The sequence below is a fragment of the Quercus robur genome, chromosome 7 (genome assembly GCF_932294415.1).
Source record: "Quercus robur chromosome 7, dhQueRobu3.1, whole genome shotgun sequence".
Lineage (NCBI taxonomy): Eukaryota > Viridiplantae > Streptophyta > Magnoliopsida > Fagales > Fagaceae > Quercus > Quercus robur.
Window position 1 is genome coordinate 46,817,016 of NC_065540.1, and position 19,465 is coordinate 46,836,480.

At 33.9% G+C, this 19,465-nt stretch overlaps 1 protein-coding gene across 2 annotated transcripts; it reads left to right on the top strand.

Moving 5' to 3' along the window:
* Positions 1 to 1,759: 1,759 nt before the first annotated feature.
* Positions 1,760 to 17,080, top strand: LOC126693705 (nuclear pore complex protein NUP93A). 2 transcript variants are annotated; one of them, XR_007645470.1, is made up of 16 exons: positions 1,760 to 1,936; positions 4,006 to 4,097; positions 4,235 to 4,301; positions 5,353 to 5,412; positions 7,828 to 7,917; positions 8,794 to 9,063; positions 9,456 to 9,551; positions 9,663 to 9,797; positions 10,562 to 10,615; positions 10,732 to 10,815; positions 11,778 to 11,864; positions 11,938 to 12,840; positions 14,870 to 15,051; positions 15,925 to 16,216; positions 16,550 to 16,771; positions 16,995 to 17,080. XR_007645470.1 is itself a non-coding variant. In XM_050389844.1 (15 exons), the coding sequence occupies exons 1-15, from the start codon at positions 1,835 to 1,837 to the stop codon at positions 16,625 to 16,627; spliced, it is 2,592 nt and encodes an 863-aa protein (XP_050245801.1). In that variant the 5' UTR covers positions 1,760 to 1,834; the 3' UTR covers positions 16,628 to 16,844. The 2 variants fall into 2 exon arrangements, 1 of the variants encoding a protein (XP_050245801.1); XM_050389844.1 differs by lacking the exon at positions 16,995 to 17,080 and having other exon boundaries at positions 16,550 to 16,844.
* Positions 17,081 to 19,465: the final 2,385 nt, after the last annotated feature.

Here is a 19,465-nt window from a genome sequence, read left to right on the forward strand (position 1 = left end):
GATAGACTGGTTTTATCTAAAGAAAATCGTCCTCGACGTAATCCGAGGAGATTAGTTCTTGTATAGATTTCTTAAATTTGATTACAAGTACAGTTCTTAGTGCTACAGTATTCTTCTCTCAATTCTCCGATCCTCTTTCCATGGATGGTCTTTTACATTATATAGCTCCCTGTAAATGATCTTGGTCCTCCATTTGTTGATCGTCCAAGTCACTACTTGAATGTTTGTCCCATTGGACATCCTCACAAGCCCACATAAATGCAACCAGAGAGTTAGTTGCAGAGTATTTAATGCGGTGGTAGCAGTTTTCTCTTAGATATATTATAATTCCCCTTTGTCCTTTACCTTCATGATACATATCTTTATCAATAGGACTTTCTAGAATGTTGCCCTAGATGGCAGACCATGCCTTCGGATCTCTGCTTTACTCCTCAAACCACCTTCTTAAACTCTTATGACCAAACCCCCTTTCTTCATTCATTAATGCGGACTTCTATGATATCGTTTAACCTTCCTTGGATTACTAGGCATCCTCAAACTGGGCTCCCAGCCCAATATATACTACTGGGCCTATTATCCCTACAAAAAATATACAAAATTTCAAAATAAAGTAAAAGTCTAATTATTAATTTTGTTAAAATTTAAACTAAAAGGAGACTGAAGGATCAAATTAAGTTGAAGGTTGAAGGATAAATAATTAATAGCTTTTTGAAAAACTATTATTGGAGAACCAAACTAATGTAACCTTATATACTAATTATTTTGAGTCGAGAGCTTGAATTCAAACCTGAACCCAACCCAACAAATTCAAGCATAGTAGCTCCACCAACATGATTATAGGAACACCTTTTATTGTGATTATTTAAACAAGTATTGATTATAATTTTTTTATTTTTGAGAATCTAGACCAAGCGGCCAAGTTTTATTTCGAGAAAAAGAATTACAATGCATCCCTCGTTGCAAGAGGAGCTAGTATTGATTAGAATTAAGTTCAATGATTAATATAGTTGTTTAATTATTGGTAAAGTTTATTTGGTCTCTCAAATACAGAGTATTAATTGTGTCAATTTAATCTATTACTTTTTAAAATCAAGTCAATTTTATCACTAGATATTTTTTCTATTGTAATTTTTTAAGATAATTATGTAGTTACAATTAGGAGTGAGATTTAAACAATTTATTTCTACACTGGAAATATTAAAAAAATGTCATTTGAGTAACAATCATCTTGATTTTTTTATTATAAATTTATGGAAATTAACTAACATGTAAGATGATACATTTGTTAAATAATTGTTATGAAAAATGTAAAAATTTCAAGATCAATTTTTTTTTTGAGAAACAATCGCACACACAAGAAGAGGGAAAAATGTTCTAACACAAATGTACATCACAACTTTACTCAAAATAAAAATTGAATGTAATTAATAATATTGTTAAGGTTTTAAAAGGATAAAATTGAGTTTGAATAGTTAATAGTCTGTTTGGTAATGTTGTTTAAATAACACAACATGTATTTTCAAAACATTTTTTCATTCATGCATATTTTCACATTATTTAAACAACATTACTAGAAATTTCTTCGGTCTTAAATGACCAAATCATTGTTGTAGAACCAAATTAATCTAACTTTATAATTACCTTGGGCTAACCAAGAGATCGGATCCGACCCGACCCAACAGACCCGGGCATCGTAGTAGCTCCAGCAAGCAATACAAGTATAGGATAGGAGCACCTTTTTCAAATTGTTATTAGGGCTTTTAAAAAGCTTCTAAAACCCTTTCCCTCTCTCTCTCTCTCTCTCTCAGTAGCCATAGTAGAAGTAGAAGAAGCAATGGCGACCGATCAAGACATGAGCGGTTGGACCGATCTGCTTCACTCTTCCACCAAGCTACTCGAACAAGCGGCGCCTTCCGCTCAGTTCCCTCCTCTTCAGGTCTTTAACCAAACCCTACTCTCTCTCTCTCTCTCTCTCTCTCTCTCTACATTTCCATTTGGTTTCCGAGAAAACAAAAAAAGTTTGGAAAATTTCTAAGATGTGTGGATTTTTTTCGCGAGGATAAAAGCAAAGAAGTAAATAGGAAATTTGATTGTTTCTGTTATTTAGTGGCTTTATAGATTTGGTTTCTGTGAGAGAAATTGGTAAGGGAAAGTTTAAGGAATCAAAACCTAGAAAAAGTTTTGTAATAACTTCGAGATTCAAGAATATAGGTTTAGGACTAGCTTTTATTTTTATTTCTATTTTTTTGTGTTCAGTTTCAGTTTGTTTTCTGAGAAAATGTAGGGGAAGAAAAGAAAATTAAAGAATATATATGTTAAATTTGTGCTCGCGTGGGTATATAGTGCAAACTACTTAGGTTCATCTCTCACTTCCAAGTTTGGTGAGATGCTTTGCTAATAAAATATAATGAGGAAAATTTTTAATAACGTAAAGTAATTTCTTGAAATGTTTGGATTTTTGAAGAGAGAGAGAGAGAGAGAGGAAAAAAAAAAGAAGGAAAGAGGGAAATTGTTCTTTTGTGTTATTTAGTGCTCCATTTTGTTTTCTGAGGAAATATGATTGGCTGAGGCTTTATGGATTTGGTTGCTGTGAGAGAAATGGTAAGGGAAAGTTCAAGTAATTGAAACCTAGAAAAAGTTTATAATGGCTTTGAGATTTGAAAATACAGGTTTAGGACCTAGTTTATTTTGGTGTTCAGTTTCAGTTTGTTTTCCGAGAAAATTTAGGGGAAGAAAAGAAAATTAAAGAATGTATATTTAAAAAATAATTGTGCTTACATGAGCATAGCACAAGGTAATTAGGTTAGTCTCTCATTTCCACTTTTGCTCTGGCGCTTTGCTAATAGAGTGTAATGAGAGGAAACTGAATTACATTTTGAATTAATTTTGACTATTGTTGTCTATGAACCTGATTAAAAAAAAAAAAAAAAATCAATCGAGCTGAATATGACTTTTTGTCTTAGCTGAAAATAAGTTTTAGTTCAAATCACAGCTCATCTCATCCCCTTGTAAAAGCAAGGTCAATGGTGAAGCCCAAGAGGTAGTACAAATGTACAGTTGGTTGGGGATCACGCCACTTGAAATGGAGGTCACTAGTTTTTATCTCATATTCCTCTTCCTTTGGGTGCTAAAACTTACGCATCATAAAAAGAAAAAAGAAAAACAAAAAGGGGAAGGTGAAGGATGAGTTCGTGGGTTCTAGACACATTGGTTGTGCATGTAATTTACGAATAAAAAAAATTGTGACTCTTTGTCTTTGACTAGTTGTGTATATTAGTTTTCAGAAAGGAGTCAGTATTGTGATCAAGATTCATTTGTCTTCCTTTGTTTCTATTTTTGTGAAATTTCTTGGCAACCAGTCAGTATTGGACAAATGATCCTCTGTTTGTTGCTGATAAAGCTGACTACTTACTCACCAATTAATAATCTAAGTTTGAGTCTTATGTTTTGTTCGATGAACATATTTTTGTATGAACTAGGTGAAATAGTAGTATAACAGTCAACTAGTTCAGGAAATAATTTTTATTTAATTAGTTAGTAACGCCTAAGGCCGAGCGCTTCCCTCTTGAGGAAGGGGTGGCGTGGTATTTCCACGAGAGAGGTTTTTGTAAAATCGTGGCGCACTATTTTTATAATGGTGCGATAGGCGCACATTATTTTGGGACACCATGGCTGCTCTACTGCACTAGTCTTTGCAATTTGAGCGAGAGGTTGTCCCTACATTTCTCTTTACCACCATTATATTTACTTATGATTTTTTTTTTTAATTTTTTTTAATTAAATTAATCTAAACAGAAGTGAAGCGTTCCTTCTTGCTCTTGGAATTAATTAGTTTTAGAAAAAATATTAGATGATATTTCTAAAAGAAATTACAAATTAGGAATTCTTATCATTAGAGAACATATTAGTTGATATTCCTAGGAAAAAAAAAAAACTCAAGTCTGCACATGGATCTATACGGTGTGCTTTTTCTTGTCTCTGAGTTAAATCATGTGTTTATTTCAGAGAAACTTAGATCAGTTAGAGGCATTATCAAAGAAGCTCAAAGCTAAAACCCTGCGAACTGAGGCTCCTTCTCAATCTATTGCTGCCACAAGGTACCTCTATGAATCCTATTGTTGGATTTCTTATGAATTTCATATGTATTATTAGTTATATCCATAGTTTCTTTTCAAGAAAAAGATATGGTGATATCTACTTTTATTTGTTTTATTCTCTTCTGTTGGATTTACAGGCTACTTGCGCGTGAGGGAATAAATGCGGAGCAACTTGCACGGGATCTGAAGTCTTTTGAATTGAAGGTGGAATATTATTTGCATTCTACTTAATAAAGTATACTAACCTAGCCTTATTGTCTTCAGGCTTTAAGTTATATTTAAATGTGCCTTGAATGGCTTTAGATATGAAGTTTTCAATATATTCTTCCTCACTTAACTTAATTTATGTAGGCTGTTGAACACATTGTATAAATATGAATAGAAAGAAAACTAATAGGTAAAAATATGTAAAATTTGAATGATTTATAAATAAATATCCTTTTTTTTTTTAATGTTGAATTTGATTAAATTCTAATAGTTTTTTAATCTATATTTAATATCTTGGACACATAATTTGTTGCAGACGGCAACATATATTCAGATTCCACACTATATAGTGAAAACCTGCTTCCATACATGCATTTCACCAAGTCAATGCATGAATGTCACTATTCTGCAAGTGAATTTGACAATTTTTGTGCTTTTGCGTCCAATATATTAGTGCTAAGTGAGAGGATTGAAACATTATGGTTAGTGAAATGCTCCCCTCAAGTGCATACCACTGATGTAATTTAAGATGCAAATAATAAATTTTAATTGTTGCTCTTCCTATATGTATATATATTTGAAGTTACTGCTCTTCCTCATGCTTTCCTCCAAAAATTTGTCACCTCGTGCTATGTTCTTTGTAAGTCATGCTTCACTTGCTTTGACTCTCAATTTCAAGTGCTCGTTTGGTAGTGCGTTATCAAACCACACTTTTTTAAAGTACAACCTTTTTTAACTTCACTTTTTTCTAGGTACAACTTTTTGAAACAACACCATTCTCAAAAAGGTGAAAAATAAGCTGTATCAAACAGACAAAGAAACTCTATAAAATCCATATCCTAATGGCACATCATTCCCTCATTCTCTTGATTTAGTGTCTATAAAATTTACTGTTGCTCTAAAGTTGCTGTCATTTTTGATTTCATGGTCTACTTTACCTTTTCACAATGCTTTTGTTGCAATATTTTACATGATTTATTTTCTATGAATAATGTGTCTTTGCTCACTGTTCACTCTTTATTGTTTTTTGTTATATTTTTATGTGAAGACAACGTTTGAGGATGTTTTTCCTGCTGAGGCAACAAGTGTCGAAGAGTATTTGCAGCAGGTAGTTTTCTATCTTTAAAAGGGCCTACTAAGGATCTGACAGATTTTCACTATCACCATTAGGGCTACTATCATGTTTTAATTGCTTTAACTTAGATTACTTGAAATAGTTCAATGTGTTGATTTTCTTTAAATTATGTGGCATTATCTGAAATATATATTTATTTATTAAAAAAAAAATTATCTGAAATATATATTTGATTATTTGTTACTGATTTGAAATTATGAATTGGGTGTTGTGTAAAGATTTGGTACAAATTTTACAGAAAGAATGCAACGTATAAAACTATCCTAAGTTATGGTGCTTGTGGCACATTCTTTTGCATCTATTTAAATTTTTCTGTAACATGGTCTAAAAACCAAAATTTAACTGGTTGTCCATAGATCAATGACTTATTGGGGTAGCTGTTTCCTCCATAGGTACACTTAGATTTCTGTTAGTTCTTTGTACTCTCAAGTGCTGCCAATTTAAAAGAGTCAATGCTCGTCTGCATTCTTGCTTGACTTTCTCCGTTAAGTGAAACATGATATTTATATTCTATACTTTGGTTTAGCATTCAGATCATTTCTACTAAGTGTTAAATCTTGGAAGTGACTGAAGATAAACCCAAAGTTCAAGTTTAGATTAATTTTTGTTATTATGGGCTTAGTAGAGATTCTTGAAAATCTACCATTTGGCTGATAAATGTTATAGTTGCTGGTTTGGTTGGGGTGTTTTGACCTGCTCCATTAATGATCTGCATATATATATATATATATTTTAAAAAATTTTATTGTTAGTGTTCTGTTCCTATATATGTACTTTTTATTTTCTCTGCATCACATTTGTGAAGTTGGTTAGGTATGAGGACAAGTAAATCTTGTTATAAATAGTAGGTTCCCACTTAATGTTTAGTTAAAGGAGATGGGCATAACCTTCTTATTCCACACAGTTAAGTTTCCTTTATTACTACATCTAATTATCTTGTCTACCCTTTACCAGTTTATCTAAATTTTCTCTTTTAACTTTAAGCAATAAATTTTAATCTCTTATGAAGAAGGATTGTTCCCCTAACTGGCACTTTGTGCTCCGATTTGTTTAGGATACATAATGAAATTGGTTTCCTGTGAAGATTTTGAAGTCTGGGGTTAGTGATGAGCTTACTATAACTATATTAAGTTGTAAATGTATTTCAGCTGAGTGCTTTAAGTGCAAAATTTGTAGACGACTTAATACTCTGGTAGCAAAATTCCCTGAATAATCAGGCTTTTAGATTACTCAAATTATGTTTAGCAGCTACTAGATGAGGGACCGAGGAGACTGCATGAACTTCTACAAGTCCAACAGCAAGTGAGATCTCTAGGTGAGTCAGAGTGGACTGCTTTCTTGAAAATGGGGGAAAATTTAGATTCATTGTAAATTAGGAAGATTGCGGTAGAAGTCATAAGCTAATTGCTGGTAATGAGAAAAAAGGATGCCTCTTCTTTAGGACGATTATTTTTATTCAATCTGCACTGCCAATGTGCATGTACACTTAGGGTCCCTCTGGGTCACATAAACTTGGTCTGAATCGAAACTATTCGGAGTCGTGGAATAAAGTTCTGGGTTATCTTACTTATATGTTAAAAAGGTTCTGGGTTATCTTTGGTTTGAAAAGACTTCTTTAACTCTTCATTTACATATCCAAATCATCCTTCCAAGATCAGAAATGATCTACTTTCTGTATAGTGTATATTAACACTTTGTAATGCCCCATGCATCTCTTTATTTGCTATAGTATTAACACTTTGGACATGGTAAACCAATATGGAAGGATCTACTGAGATATATAGTTGAATCTCTATCAAATACGCTTTTTTAGTTCTCCCCAATCTTTCAGCATACGGCTTTACATAAACATGTATTAAATATCATTCTATTGATCTATCTACTCATATCTGGTTGAAATTGCTATAGCACTGGCGTATTTCGGATGCTTGAAGGCCCTGCTGACCCAAAGAGATTTAGAAAGATTCTTTTTTATCTTTATCAATGGTGATTGGTCATGGTATCCATAACGTTGCTTCTTTTTCGGCCAAATCCTAAATTTGTTTTGCTTCTCCTGGTCGTCAAGCCTGATCAACTTGACTCTTTTCAGTTTTCCCTGCCCCCCGTCCTCTCACTTCGTTTTGTTGTAATGTGTGGTTTCACCTTTCTGTCTACTTGCAAATGAGTGGAACTGTGATAACCAAGCTACTGCCCATCTCTTTCTGCCTATTCCAACTTCGTAGTGTCTTTCCCCTCCCTACTCAAACATGCAGTTTGATTGTGCAGCTGAATTACAGCTTCTTTATTTTGAGCAAGATTTTTATAATTTGGTTTCATGATTGGCTTTCTTTTAAGTTCCTCACAAAGTATTCGGCAACTTTTATTGATATTACATGCAATTCATCTCAGGTTCATGAGATGGCAATGGTCTCTGCCATTCAGGAATCTCAGAAGGATAACCTCAGAAGCTATAATGATTACATGTTGAAAGTTTTGGAGGTCAGTGTGACTTATTGGGTTCATTGGATGTTGCTATGACTTGCTTTCTACCTTATTCAAAATTTTGGTTGTGTTTCTTTATATTTGGCATGTTAACCTTTTAAATATATTTACAGATATTTCTTGGTGCTGCATTTTAACTTTATGTCTTCCATTTTTTTTATCAGTTGAATTTGAATAAAATTTTGGACTCAATGTAAGCTACTTTGGGTTTAGTTTTCCTGTTTTTTGAGCAAAACCTTGTTAACTGATAAAGCAGTTCTTTGATTAATATCCCTATTGTTTAATTTTTTAAAGTTTGTTTTACTGTACTTGATTTTCTTTTGTTCTTCCTTTACAAATGAGATTAAAGGGTATTGTAAATTGTGTTGTAGATTTTTGAAGCTAAAAATTAAGTTTAATAGTGAAAATGCCCTAATATAAGATTGATAAGGATGTTGGTCCTTATAATACCCTTTGTGGAAGCTCTGCAAATAGAATGATCACACATGTTATAGAATTCCTTCCATTTAACATACAGAGATTTCTATTGGTTAAGAAGATCGATAATGGCTACGTGTTAGAACTTTGCTGCTAGACCACACTCCTGCACCTTATGTTGACTGCCATGCATGTCTTGGAATGTGGAAAAGGAAACCCCGTCATTAAGGGCTAGCACAGTGGGATAGGGCAATCGGTTTATTCCAATTTTCATTACATGGTTGGCAAGGATGATTTTATGGAGAACCATCTAGGCTGTGCTACCTTATAGCGTCCATTCAGGACCATCAATAATAAAATCCTCCACATTGAGCTTTTTAACCCTGATTGTGAGTTGATCTCTTTACTTATTGTGCTTTGAACCTTGACTCTGGCATATAATTTTCTTTATAACAGGAGGATTGGCAAAAAGAAAAACGTGATTTTCTACAGAGTTTAAGCCGAATTTCAACGTTACCCAGGACTAACATGATCGATAACAGCACTGGGGCTACTCATCCAGGTCAAATGGTGTCCATTGCATCTAGCCCTCAACGTTCATCTGGTCCATCTAGCATGGACCTTGTACCTCTAGCTAACAAGCCTATTATTGAGAAAAAGGCATCAGTCTATGCTGTAGTTGTGAAGAATTTAAATAATGCAAGGGAGCGTGGCTTACCATTTAAGGTAAATATAGTTATTTCCATTTAAATTATTCCCACATCACGTTTTAAAGGAATATAAGCTTGAGTTGTCTGATTGCAACTTTTTTGTTTGTTTAATAATCTGCTAAATTATTGATATTAATGGTAAAGTTGCAAATTCAACATGATAAGTTATCTTAACAGTTATTAGGGATTCAGTTCAAAGCATATTGATGCTCAATTTGTGATATGTGGTCTTATTCAGTGATATCCACCTTTTTTCTTTCATTGTGCTTTTGGTCTTAGATTCTGTCTAAACTCAAGTTAACTTTTGTTTAATGTATGTTAAATTTTCCTATATATTACTTGTAAAAAAGTTGGGTTTTCCATTATGTATGGTTTATTAGTTTATTTACTGTTTGATTTTTTGATTAGCCTGCTACAGCTTTCAAGGGTGCTTATGAAAGTTTGGGTCTTGAGGGATCCAGTGGAAAATCCGTTAACTTGCAGAAGATATGGCACCTCATTCAGGTGTACTTTCTTGGTTGTGCTTGGCTTGTCAAATATAATCCAGTTTGTGAGCTCGTTCTTGCTTAAAACTTCTTTATAATACAGTAATTCATATTTTCAATATTTGGATAGATGCTAATGGGTGAAGATGCAACTGTGCAACACAATGTATCAAAAAAGATGTCACCAGTCATTGGTGCAAGGCGCCACCTAGAATGGGGGCATGAGAAGTATATCATGGATACAATACAAAGTCATCCTGCACAGGTATTAATTTTGTCTAGTATTATATTGTCTCAATGCTGGTAGTTGCAAACTGAATTTTGTTGATGATGCTTATTTCCCTTGTATGTGTTAGAGAGAAAATGTCTCAATGCTGGTATCTAGAAGATACCATCAGTGATGTGTCCCTATGAGCTGTCACCGTCAGAATGTTCTATGTCATATTTTTAAATGCTTCTCCTATATATATATACATGGAATGGATTGGCTGAGGGCTGATTTAGAAAATAGTTCCTCCTTTGCTTTGTATGCATTAGAGAGAAAATGTTATGCTGTATCTAGAAGATACCATCAGTGAGGTGTCCCTATCAGCTGTCACTGTCAGAATGTTCTATGTCATATTTTTAAATGCTTCTCCTCTATATATATGGAATGGATTGGCTGAGGGATGATTTAGAAAATAGTTCCTCCTTTCATATTTTCTCTTATTTTCATTAACAGTATGAACATATTGCTTTATTTGGTTGTCGCTTCTAGTGTTCTACCTTTGTTGTTTGAATTCCTCAATCAATTATATCATGTTCATGTAAACTTCTGTTGCTGGTAATGACTAAAGAGTTTCACTTTTCCTGTATGTGTGTGTGTGTGTGTGTGTGTGTGTGTGTGTGTGTGTGTGAGGATCTTGCTGTTTAGCTATGTGTGAAAACATAAAGTACAATATCAGTTGGAGCTGCTTGCTTCAAAACACATATTTGGCACTGGTTGTTTCAATGCTTATGTCTTAATTTACATCTTTTGATCTCATGTAGGCTGCTCTTGGTGGGGTGGTTGGAAATTTGGAAAGAGTTCGCGCCTTTCTTCGGGTTTGATAACATGTTTCTGTTCAACTTTTCAGGAGTTTCATGTTGTGATGGATTTCATTACCCTCTCAAAGATTTATTATGTTTCCTTAGTTTTATTTATTTATTCATTTTTGCAGATTCGTTTAAGGGATTATGGAGTTCTGGATTTTGATGCAGGCGATGCTCGTAGACAACCTCCTGTTGATACCACCTGGCAGCAGGTCTTGGATACTTCCATCTGTATTTTGTAGTTTTAGCTTGCATTTCATTAATCAATCTACTTGTTTTCATTTATGATATGCAAGCAAGTTTGCTTCCTTTTTCCCTTATGATTTTATCATGTTTTCTCAAATTATGTTGAACTTCAAGTTACGTCTACAGCTGATTAGTTTCTAATACATAAGGCAACTCACAAGTTCCAATCCATGACTGATGCCAAATTTTTAAGCAATTCCATTGTATGACTGCTAAAGCTGGTCATGTTTTTGCTGTTAAGCATTTTCCTTTATAATTCAAAAACTGTTTGAAAGTAACACGTCCTAGTACTGTGTAATGGGTGAATAGCAACAATTCAAGATATAAGCAATATACACAAACAAATCAAGTAAAGTGTCTGTACTGGTAGTTTGTGCATGAATATGTATGATCCCACAAGCTTCACATAACATGTCTCATACATATTTTGTCCTTGGGTCCTCCTTTAGCTCCTTCCTTTCAAGTAATATCAAACGGCATTTTTCTGTTCTGTATTTTATATCTATTTTTTGAAACTTTTGACCTCTAATCTTGCTTTGAAGGGTAGTACTAACTGAGTCAGATTCAGATGCATCTCAATTGTTGAAGTATTTTGTGTGCTTTAGTTTTTCCTCTTTGTCAACATAGTCGGTTTGGGCCTTGTGCGGCACATTCTTCTGGTCCTCATTCTTAGATGTAATTTAGGGAAGATATGGACTTGCTTTTGATTTGTCTTGATTTCTCACTTTTGAAGTCATAATCAAGTGTAGAACTTTCTGAAAGCACAAATGGATGTAGAAAAGAAGTAACAATTCCTTTTTCTCAAAACTTCTTTTGATACATTTGATTGATATACAAGATGTTAAATTTATACGGATAAGAAGTAACAATTCCTTTTCCCCTCTTCAAATAATTATTTTACATACTAAATCATACTTTTGTGTAACAGATATATTTTTGCTTGAGAACTGGGTATTATGATGAAGCAAGAAAGGTTGCTATGTCATCCCGTGCTTCACACCAATTTGCTCCCCTGGTACAGACTGTTCACTGGTTATTAATAAGACTATATATTTTATTCGGTCGTAGTCATTGTTCCTTTTTGACAGCTTACAGAGTGGATAAATACTAGAGGTATGGTGCCCGCTGAGACTGCAGCTGCCGCCTCAGAAGAATGCGAAAAAATGTTAAGAATGGGTGATAGGGTGGGCCGAGCTGCATATGACAAGAAAAAGTTGTTGCTCTATGCTATGATATCTGGTTCTCGCAGGCAAATTGACCGCCTGCTTAGAGATCTACCAAATTTGTTCAATACTATAGAGGATTTCTTATGGTTCAAACTGTCTGCTGTACGGGACTGCCCGAGTGGGGGCTCATCTGTTGTTCTGAATGAGGGGTTGGTACCATACAGTTTGGATGATTTGCAGGTCTACCTGAACAAATTTGATCCATCATATTATACAAAAAATGGAAAGGACCCTCTGGTATACCCTTATGTTTTGCTTTTAAGCATCCAGTTGCTACCAGCTGTCTTATACTTGTCTAAGGAAACAGGAGGTGGAGGATATAACATTGATGCTGCCCACATGTCAATTGTGTTAGCAGACCATGGGGTCCTTTCTGAAGGTATTAGTGCTGGGCAAAAACTGGGAGTGATGGATGCTTATGCAGAGGCATCTAGCATGATTAGGCAGTATGGATCTATGTACTTACGAAGTGGTGATCTATCAACAGCATTAGAATATTATGCACAAGCTGCTGCTACTGTGGGTGGTGGACAGTTGTCATGGACTGGAAGAGGTAATGTGGATCAGCAAAGGCAGAGAAGCTTGATGTTAAAGCAACTCCTTACTGAGCTGTTGTTACGGGATGGTGGGATCTATCTCTTACTTGGTTCAAGAGGTACCGGAGAAGAAGGTGACTTAGGAAGGTTTTTGACTGATGCGAAAGCAAGACATCAATTTCTGCTTGAAGCTGCTTGTCAGTGTCAGGAAGCTGGGCTTTATGACAAAGTAATTTTCTTGCCTTATTTTGATACCTTTGGAGTTTAACATGGAGAAATTGTGACTTGTGTCCTTTTGCATGTTCATATTAAATTCACTTTATTGTTCCATATTACATGCTTTTCACTAGCTGCAAAAGAAAAATTCATTTTTTATTATTATAAGTAAATAAAATGTCAAGCAAAAAAACCATCATTTCGTATTCTACTCCTTGGTGTTGGTGGGCCTTATCAGCCATATCTTTTTAACTGTGTAATACGTTTTGGGAGTGGGACTAACGTAGTAAAATTTGGGGAAATCTGTCTGTGTTTTTGTGGTAGGTCTAGGGTTTGGAGAATTTGGGATCTGGATTTACGACTTTTGGAAAGAAGGGATAAGGTTCAAAATTGACTAGAGTTTGATAAGATGGGGAAAAAGAAAAACATTACTATTTCTCGAAGCAAACAAGTTGTTAGAAAATCTGATTGTGTTTAGGAACAAAGGGTGGTTAATGAGTTTATTTGATGGTTATTGGTAGGTAAAGTAGGTGGGGTTTTAGGGTTTTGATAAGTCAGAGAAAGACTTTGTTACGGGTTGTAAGGAAGAAGGAAAAGAGAGAAACTAATGGTCTTCAAGGGCGCTGCATGAACTGTACCTAATAAAGAAAAGAACAAAGATAGAAGAGAAAAGAACAAAAAGAACAATTAGGCTTGCATGCCTTAGTACTGAAAATACTCACTATTTTTATCAGTCAACTCTCTCCTATTTGAGTACATTGACATGGTTATATATACTATAAATTTATTTATTTATTTATTATTATTATAAATTTTTTTAATTAAAATTTTTTTTTTAATAGAATTAGGATTCCTATTTTGACTAGCAAATGAACTCCTAGTTAGACAAGTGAACTAAAATCCTAATAAGGCAATAAAAGAAATAACTTGAACTCAAAAAATACACCTATGATACCTAGGATCTCCCAGAAAGTTCTAGACTCAGCGAAATTTCCAAAATAATCCTAATTCCATATGAGTTGAGGAAATTACAGTTTTGCCCATGAATACAGAGCTTACCATAACTTGTAAAGCAAAAACCAAAATTAAAATCATTGTTAACCCAGAACTAGTATAACTATACTTTTAAAGAAATATGATTGATAGTACATGTGGGACCCATAAAATAAATCTTGACTAGATGAATTTGCGAAATAGTAATCTTCCATGGTTGGATCACTTACTATTTCATTGTGAGATGGCTTATTGGTTGTGGAGGTTTGTTTTTACAACTTTTGGATTTTTGTGGGTCATACCTAGATCAATTCCAGATTTGCTCTTTGGCTGTTGGAATTGGTTGGGGAAGTATTCGTCTCATATTTGGAATTTAGTTCCATTGTGCTTACTATGGTGTCTTTGGAAGGAGCGGAATCGGCGGACTTTTGAGGAATTGGATAGTTCTGGAGATTGCTTCTTTTAGTGGAACTCTATTTGATTGGTCTCGGACTTGGGGACTCACGACTAGTGATTCTCTCCCTTCTTTTCTTAGCTCTCTTCTCTTTTGTAATTAATCTGTTGCTTGGGTTTCTTTTGTTTCTTTTCTTTTTTCCTTTTCTTGTAATTTTTGGATTTGCTATGTGCTTTTCCTGCATAGATTAGCCCTCTGTATATATATCATTCTTATCAAAAAAAAAAAAAAAGTAATCTTCCATGGCTGCATAGTCTACCCTTAGTTGAGCATTTTTTTTTTTTTTTTTTTGTTTTTGGGTTAAACTGAAGTGCTGATTATATGTTGATATTTTTGAGATTATAAATCGTATAAGATTTTTTCAATATGAAGTATTCAGAGTTGGCACCTACTTCTTTCCCATGTCTTATGTTTCAAACATCTTTACTTTCTTTTCTTGTGCTTACCTCTCTTCTTATTTCTAGTCTTATTCATTTTCTGCCAGCTTCAACTATTAATATTTCTTTCTTTCAAATGGTGTTGCTTCAACTAATTTCTTTCTTCTTTCAGTGTTTAACCTTATGTTTTGTCCCTTTATTTTGTCATTGAACTTCAGTCAATAGAAATTCAGAAGAGAGTTGGGGCATTTTCAATGGCACTGGATACTATCAATAAGTGCCTCTCTGAAGCAATATGCGCCCTCTCACGTGGTAGATTAGATGGTGAGAGCCAGACTGCTGGCCTCATTCATTCAGGCAATGAAATACTGGAGACATACAGATATTATCCTGAAGTCAGGTTATTCCAATACTCAGCATTTTCAAAATGTACTTTTCATGTATGTTTTTAGCTAGTTTTGGCTGTAGTTCTTCTATTATTGTAACCTAAGTTCAATCATAAACGTTAGTAGAAGAAAATTTCAAGTAAGACAAACCTTCTGACACATTGAGGCTTTAATTGAAAAGCTCATATTCTGGAGTATGTGGGAATTTTAGTATTCCTAAAATTATGAAATTTTTTTTCAAGTCATTATAGTATAGTCATTAACTACATCCTGGTTTAATTTATAAGCAAATGAATGTCAAAACTCAAGCTGGCCCAAAGTAATTGGGATTCATGCTTAGTTGAGTTTAATTTGGCGTAACTCAGTTTATCTGGTATAAATTTATAGTTAGCAAATTATTCTTCATCACAGTGAATTTTGAAATTACATTCTTAATCTTCTTTGAAATACCTTGAAGTTTACAATTTTCTGACAAAGTTGTTTTGTTTTAATTTTTAATACCTCCACTTAAGTTGTTCCACACAATTTTGTTTAGAATGTATGTCGGAAACTATTGGTGACTTATGTTGCTGCTGCTGGCTTCTTTGCACAACACACAACCCACCCCCTCCCCCTGTGCGCATGCGCTGTAGCAACTAGTTACAAGGCTTTTTGTTGTTTTTATGCTTCAATTGGGCAGTGCTTAATTACTGGGACATTTGTTATTGTTTTCAAAAGTCAAAATTGACAACCAATGATTGTGAATCTTTAACTATGGTCTTGGTCCTCTTGGGCTGTTAACTACCGTTGTTAATGATTTCCATAATGTATTTATAATATGTTTTGCATTTATATGCTCTCCATTCTATGTAACTTTTTCCCTAAAGATACTTGAGCTAACTGTGCAGTCCTCAAGAGAGAGAGCATGTTTTAGCGCAACAAACCGTGTTAAGACAACTTGAGGCAATATTGTCAATCCACAAGTTGGCAAGATTGGGCCATCATCTAGATGCTTTGAGGGAGGTTGCTAAACTTCCATTTCTTCCATTAGATCCACGAGCACCGGATGCTACCATTGATGTGTTCCAGAATTTATCACCTCATGTTCAAGATTGTGTTCCAGACCTTCTGAAGGTTGCTCTTACTTGCCTGGACAATGTAACGGATTCTGATGGATCACTTCGTGCCTTGAGGGCTAAGGTATCTTAAAATAAGTTACTAAAATTCTTCTGTTTTCCTTCCATTATTCTCTCAGTCGTGATCTGCAACTATTTTTTTCTTATAGTCTCTGCATAGCTTGAAATTTGACACTCAAGCATTATAAAGTTGAAAGCAAATGGGATGCTGAAGTAATTATTTAGGTATTCTTGATGTGATCACATCGTCAAGTATACCTAAATAATTACTTCAGCATCCCATTTGCTTTCAACTTTTATGATACAAAGTTGATAGGATTGCCATATCAACCTGGTATTATAAAAGTTGTAAGAAAATTATTGAGGTATACTTGATGTTATCTTTTTGTCTTTGCAGATTGCAAGCTTTATTGCTAATAACTTGAAAAGGAATTGGCCTCGCGATTTGTACGAAAAGGTTGCCCGAAGCTTGTGAAGCATACAACAGATGTCAGATTTAGATGCCTCATCTGGCTGCGCAAATGTAACAGGGTTATGTTGTGTTGAGGTATCAAGTATGTAGCTTTTCTGTAAAAAAAAAGCCATCAAGATAGGCAGTCTTACCATACTAACCAATGTGGTAAGATATTAGTAGAAAATTTTTAGATGCGTTAATGATAAATTTATGAGCACTTTCTTTTTGCTAACTAGAACCTGTGTCTTTAGCCCAAAAAAAAAAAAAAAAAAAAAAAAACTAGAACCTGTGTACAATCTGTCATTTCCATTTTCTTCAATTGGTTATACTTGTATGATAATGAGAAAATGAGAATGCTGAAAATAGTATATCTATCTTGCGTTCGTAGGCTGGAGCGACTTCCATTGGTTTTATGAGGTTACCATGGTTATTTATAAATGAAAAACAAATAAATGGCTAGATATTTTGTGAATCTATACATTACTTTACATTTAGGGCACGTTTGGTACATTGTAATGATTATTACATGGGAATAGAAATAAGTATTACAATGAATACATTAAGTTGGAATGTAATAAGTATTACTATTCATTAGTTTGGTGACTGTTTAGGAATAGAATCTTGAATGCATATTCACAATTTAATAGAGTAAAAAGGTGTAATTAAATCATTTTTAAGTCAAATTTCTTAAAATACACTTATTTTAGGGTGTTTAAAATAGAGTTAATAATTAATAATAAGGAAAATTTATTTTCTTTTCTTTTGAAGATGTGGCAACTAATGGCTTTTTAGGAAAATTTTTAAAAAAGTTATTACATAAGGTGAAGAAATAAATATTCAATACTTTTGATAATGAATTTTTGATAAGGAATAATTATTCCTTATTTTGAAGAATAATTATTCATAAGGAATAACTATTCATTATAATAAAAACATAACCAAATAACCAAATAGTTATGCCATAGGATACTAATTACGTTATAGTGTCTATTTCAATCTATCAAATGTGTCCTTAATTCTAAAACTTGATTAATGGGATGACCTAATATTACAGTCTAAATTAGACCAGAATGTAGTTTTTTGAAATAGAATAAGGTACCGCAATAGTCATTCTTGCTTACAAAATTGTTTATACAATTCTAGAGGATTTTGTGTAGCATAAGCCTTCATTTCTCTCCTCTCTACTGAGTACTGACTCTCTCTTTCTTCTCTTGAAAATGCATAGCCGAAGCTTCCATGGATGAGTTCCAAAAGCTCGGCCTCATATCGGCCATCACCAATGGTCACCATGGACCACTAAACACCACCATCATCACGGTAGTGATTCTCCATCTCTCTCTATATCAAACCTCCACGGCTCCACCACAATGACCACCGTGAGTGAGCCTTTAAGACTCTATCCCTCATTGGCTTCTCTCTCTTCTTGCACAAGCCCAACCATGGCCTAAGCCATATGGCCAACACCATCATTGAGGTGGTTGTTATCCCCCTTTATCTATTTCCCTTATATATCCCTTTTCCCTTATTTTTTAGATTTGTTTTTGGCTAAAAATCTCCTTTTCCATTGTTTCCCTTTTTTTTTAGATTTGTTTTTGGCTAAAAATCTCCTTTTCCCATTGTTTGTGGGTTTGGGGATTTGTTGGAATGGGTGTGGTTGTTTAGGGTTTGAAAAGAACGAATTTTTGGGGGTTTATTTTAGGTCCGTGAGTTTGGGTTCCTTGATTTGGTTTGAGGGTTTGGATGTATGATTTGGGTTTGGGTTAATCTCAAAGAGAAATTGGATGTGAGTTTTGGGTGTGGTTGCTTTTGATGTGTGGTTTTCTCCATGGCCATAGCCACTTTGCTTTGCAGTGAATTTCTTAGATTGGTGATGGAGGTTTTTTATTTTTTATTTTATTGTTTAGGTTTTGTAATGGGTTTTTGATTTGATTTGGGTTTTGTGTAAGCTGTGACGATGAGTTGCAATTTTGGTGGTGGTGGTAGATTTCTATTGTTGTTGGATTTGGGTTTTACGGTGATCATGGTGGTTTGTGGGTATATGGTGGTAGAGGACCATGGGGATGCGGTTGTTGCTGTTGGAGAGAGAGAGAGAGAGAGAGAGAGAGAGAGAGAGAGAGAGAGAGAGAGAGAGAGAGAGAGAGAGAGAGAGAGAGTTAAAAAAAAGGGAATAGAAGTGAAAATTAAGAGGTGTGACATAGAGTTAGTTGTAAAATGGTGTGTTAATAGATAAAGTAGCTTTTTAATGTGTCAAATGCTAAATTTTTAAGAAGAGTTGATACTAATGCTTTAAGGGTCTGTTTGGTTGGGAAGATAGAAAAGTGAGGAGATAGAAAATATTTAAATTTCCTTTATTTGTGTTTGATTGGAGAGGTGAAAAAGTGGAAGGATGGAAAACTTTTTTGTTTGATTGAGATGAAATATAAGAGAATAAAAAATGAAGTTGGTATAAATTTACCATTATATCTTTACTAAATATATAAACAAAAAGTAACACATTTTTTAATTAAAAATTTTTATATGGACACTTTAATATTTTTTTATTTATAAAATAAGCAAATCCCAAAAAAAAAAAGATAAAAGGAAAAAAAAGAAAAAGATAAAAAATGTGAGATGAGCACCCAAAAAAGATAAAGAAAAAGAAAAAGAAAAAGCCCAAAACCAACGTTTCGTTTATAAAAAATGGAAGAAAAAAAAAGGGAAAAGTAGAAAGAAGACAAAAAGTTGGTGATGACACTTTTGTCATTCACCAGCAATAGGCGTGAAAATGCCTGTTTTCTCTTCATTTTGGAGAGGCAGACTTTTGTGGGTTTGGGTGGAAAATGTTTAGTCTTACTCAAAATTTTTCTCTTTTCCTTTTTA

What these genes read in the sequence shown, in the direction of transcription:
- LOC126693705 (XM_050389844.1), top strand. Translation starts at nt 1,835, where the DNA reads ATGGCGACCGATCAAGACATGAGCGGTTGGACCGATCTGCTTCACTCT. An exon ending in TACAAAGTCATCCTGCACAG is followed by an intron (nt 9,798 to 10,561) that starts GTATTAATTTTG and finishes GATCTCATGTAG; the next exon opens with GCTGCTCTTGGTGGGGTGGT. An exon ending in AAGCTGGGCTTTATGACAAA is followed by an intron (nt 12,841 to 14,869) that starts GTAATTTTCTTG and finishes ATTGAACTTCAG; the next exon opens with TCAATAGAAATTCAGAAGAG.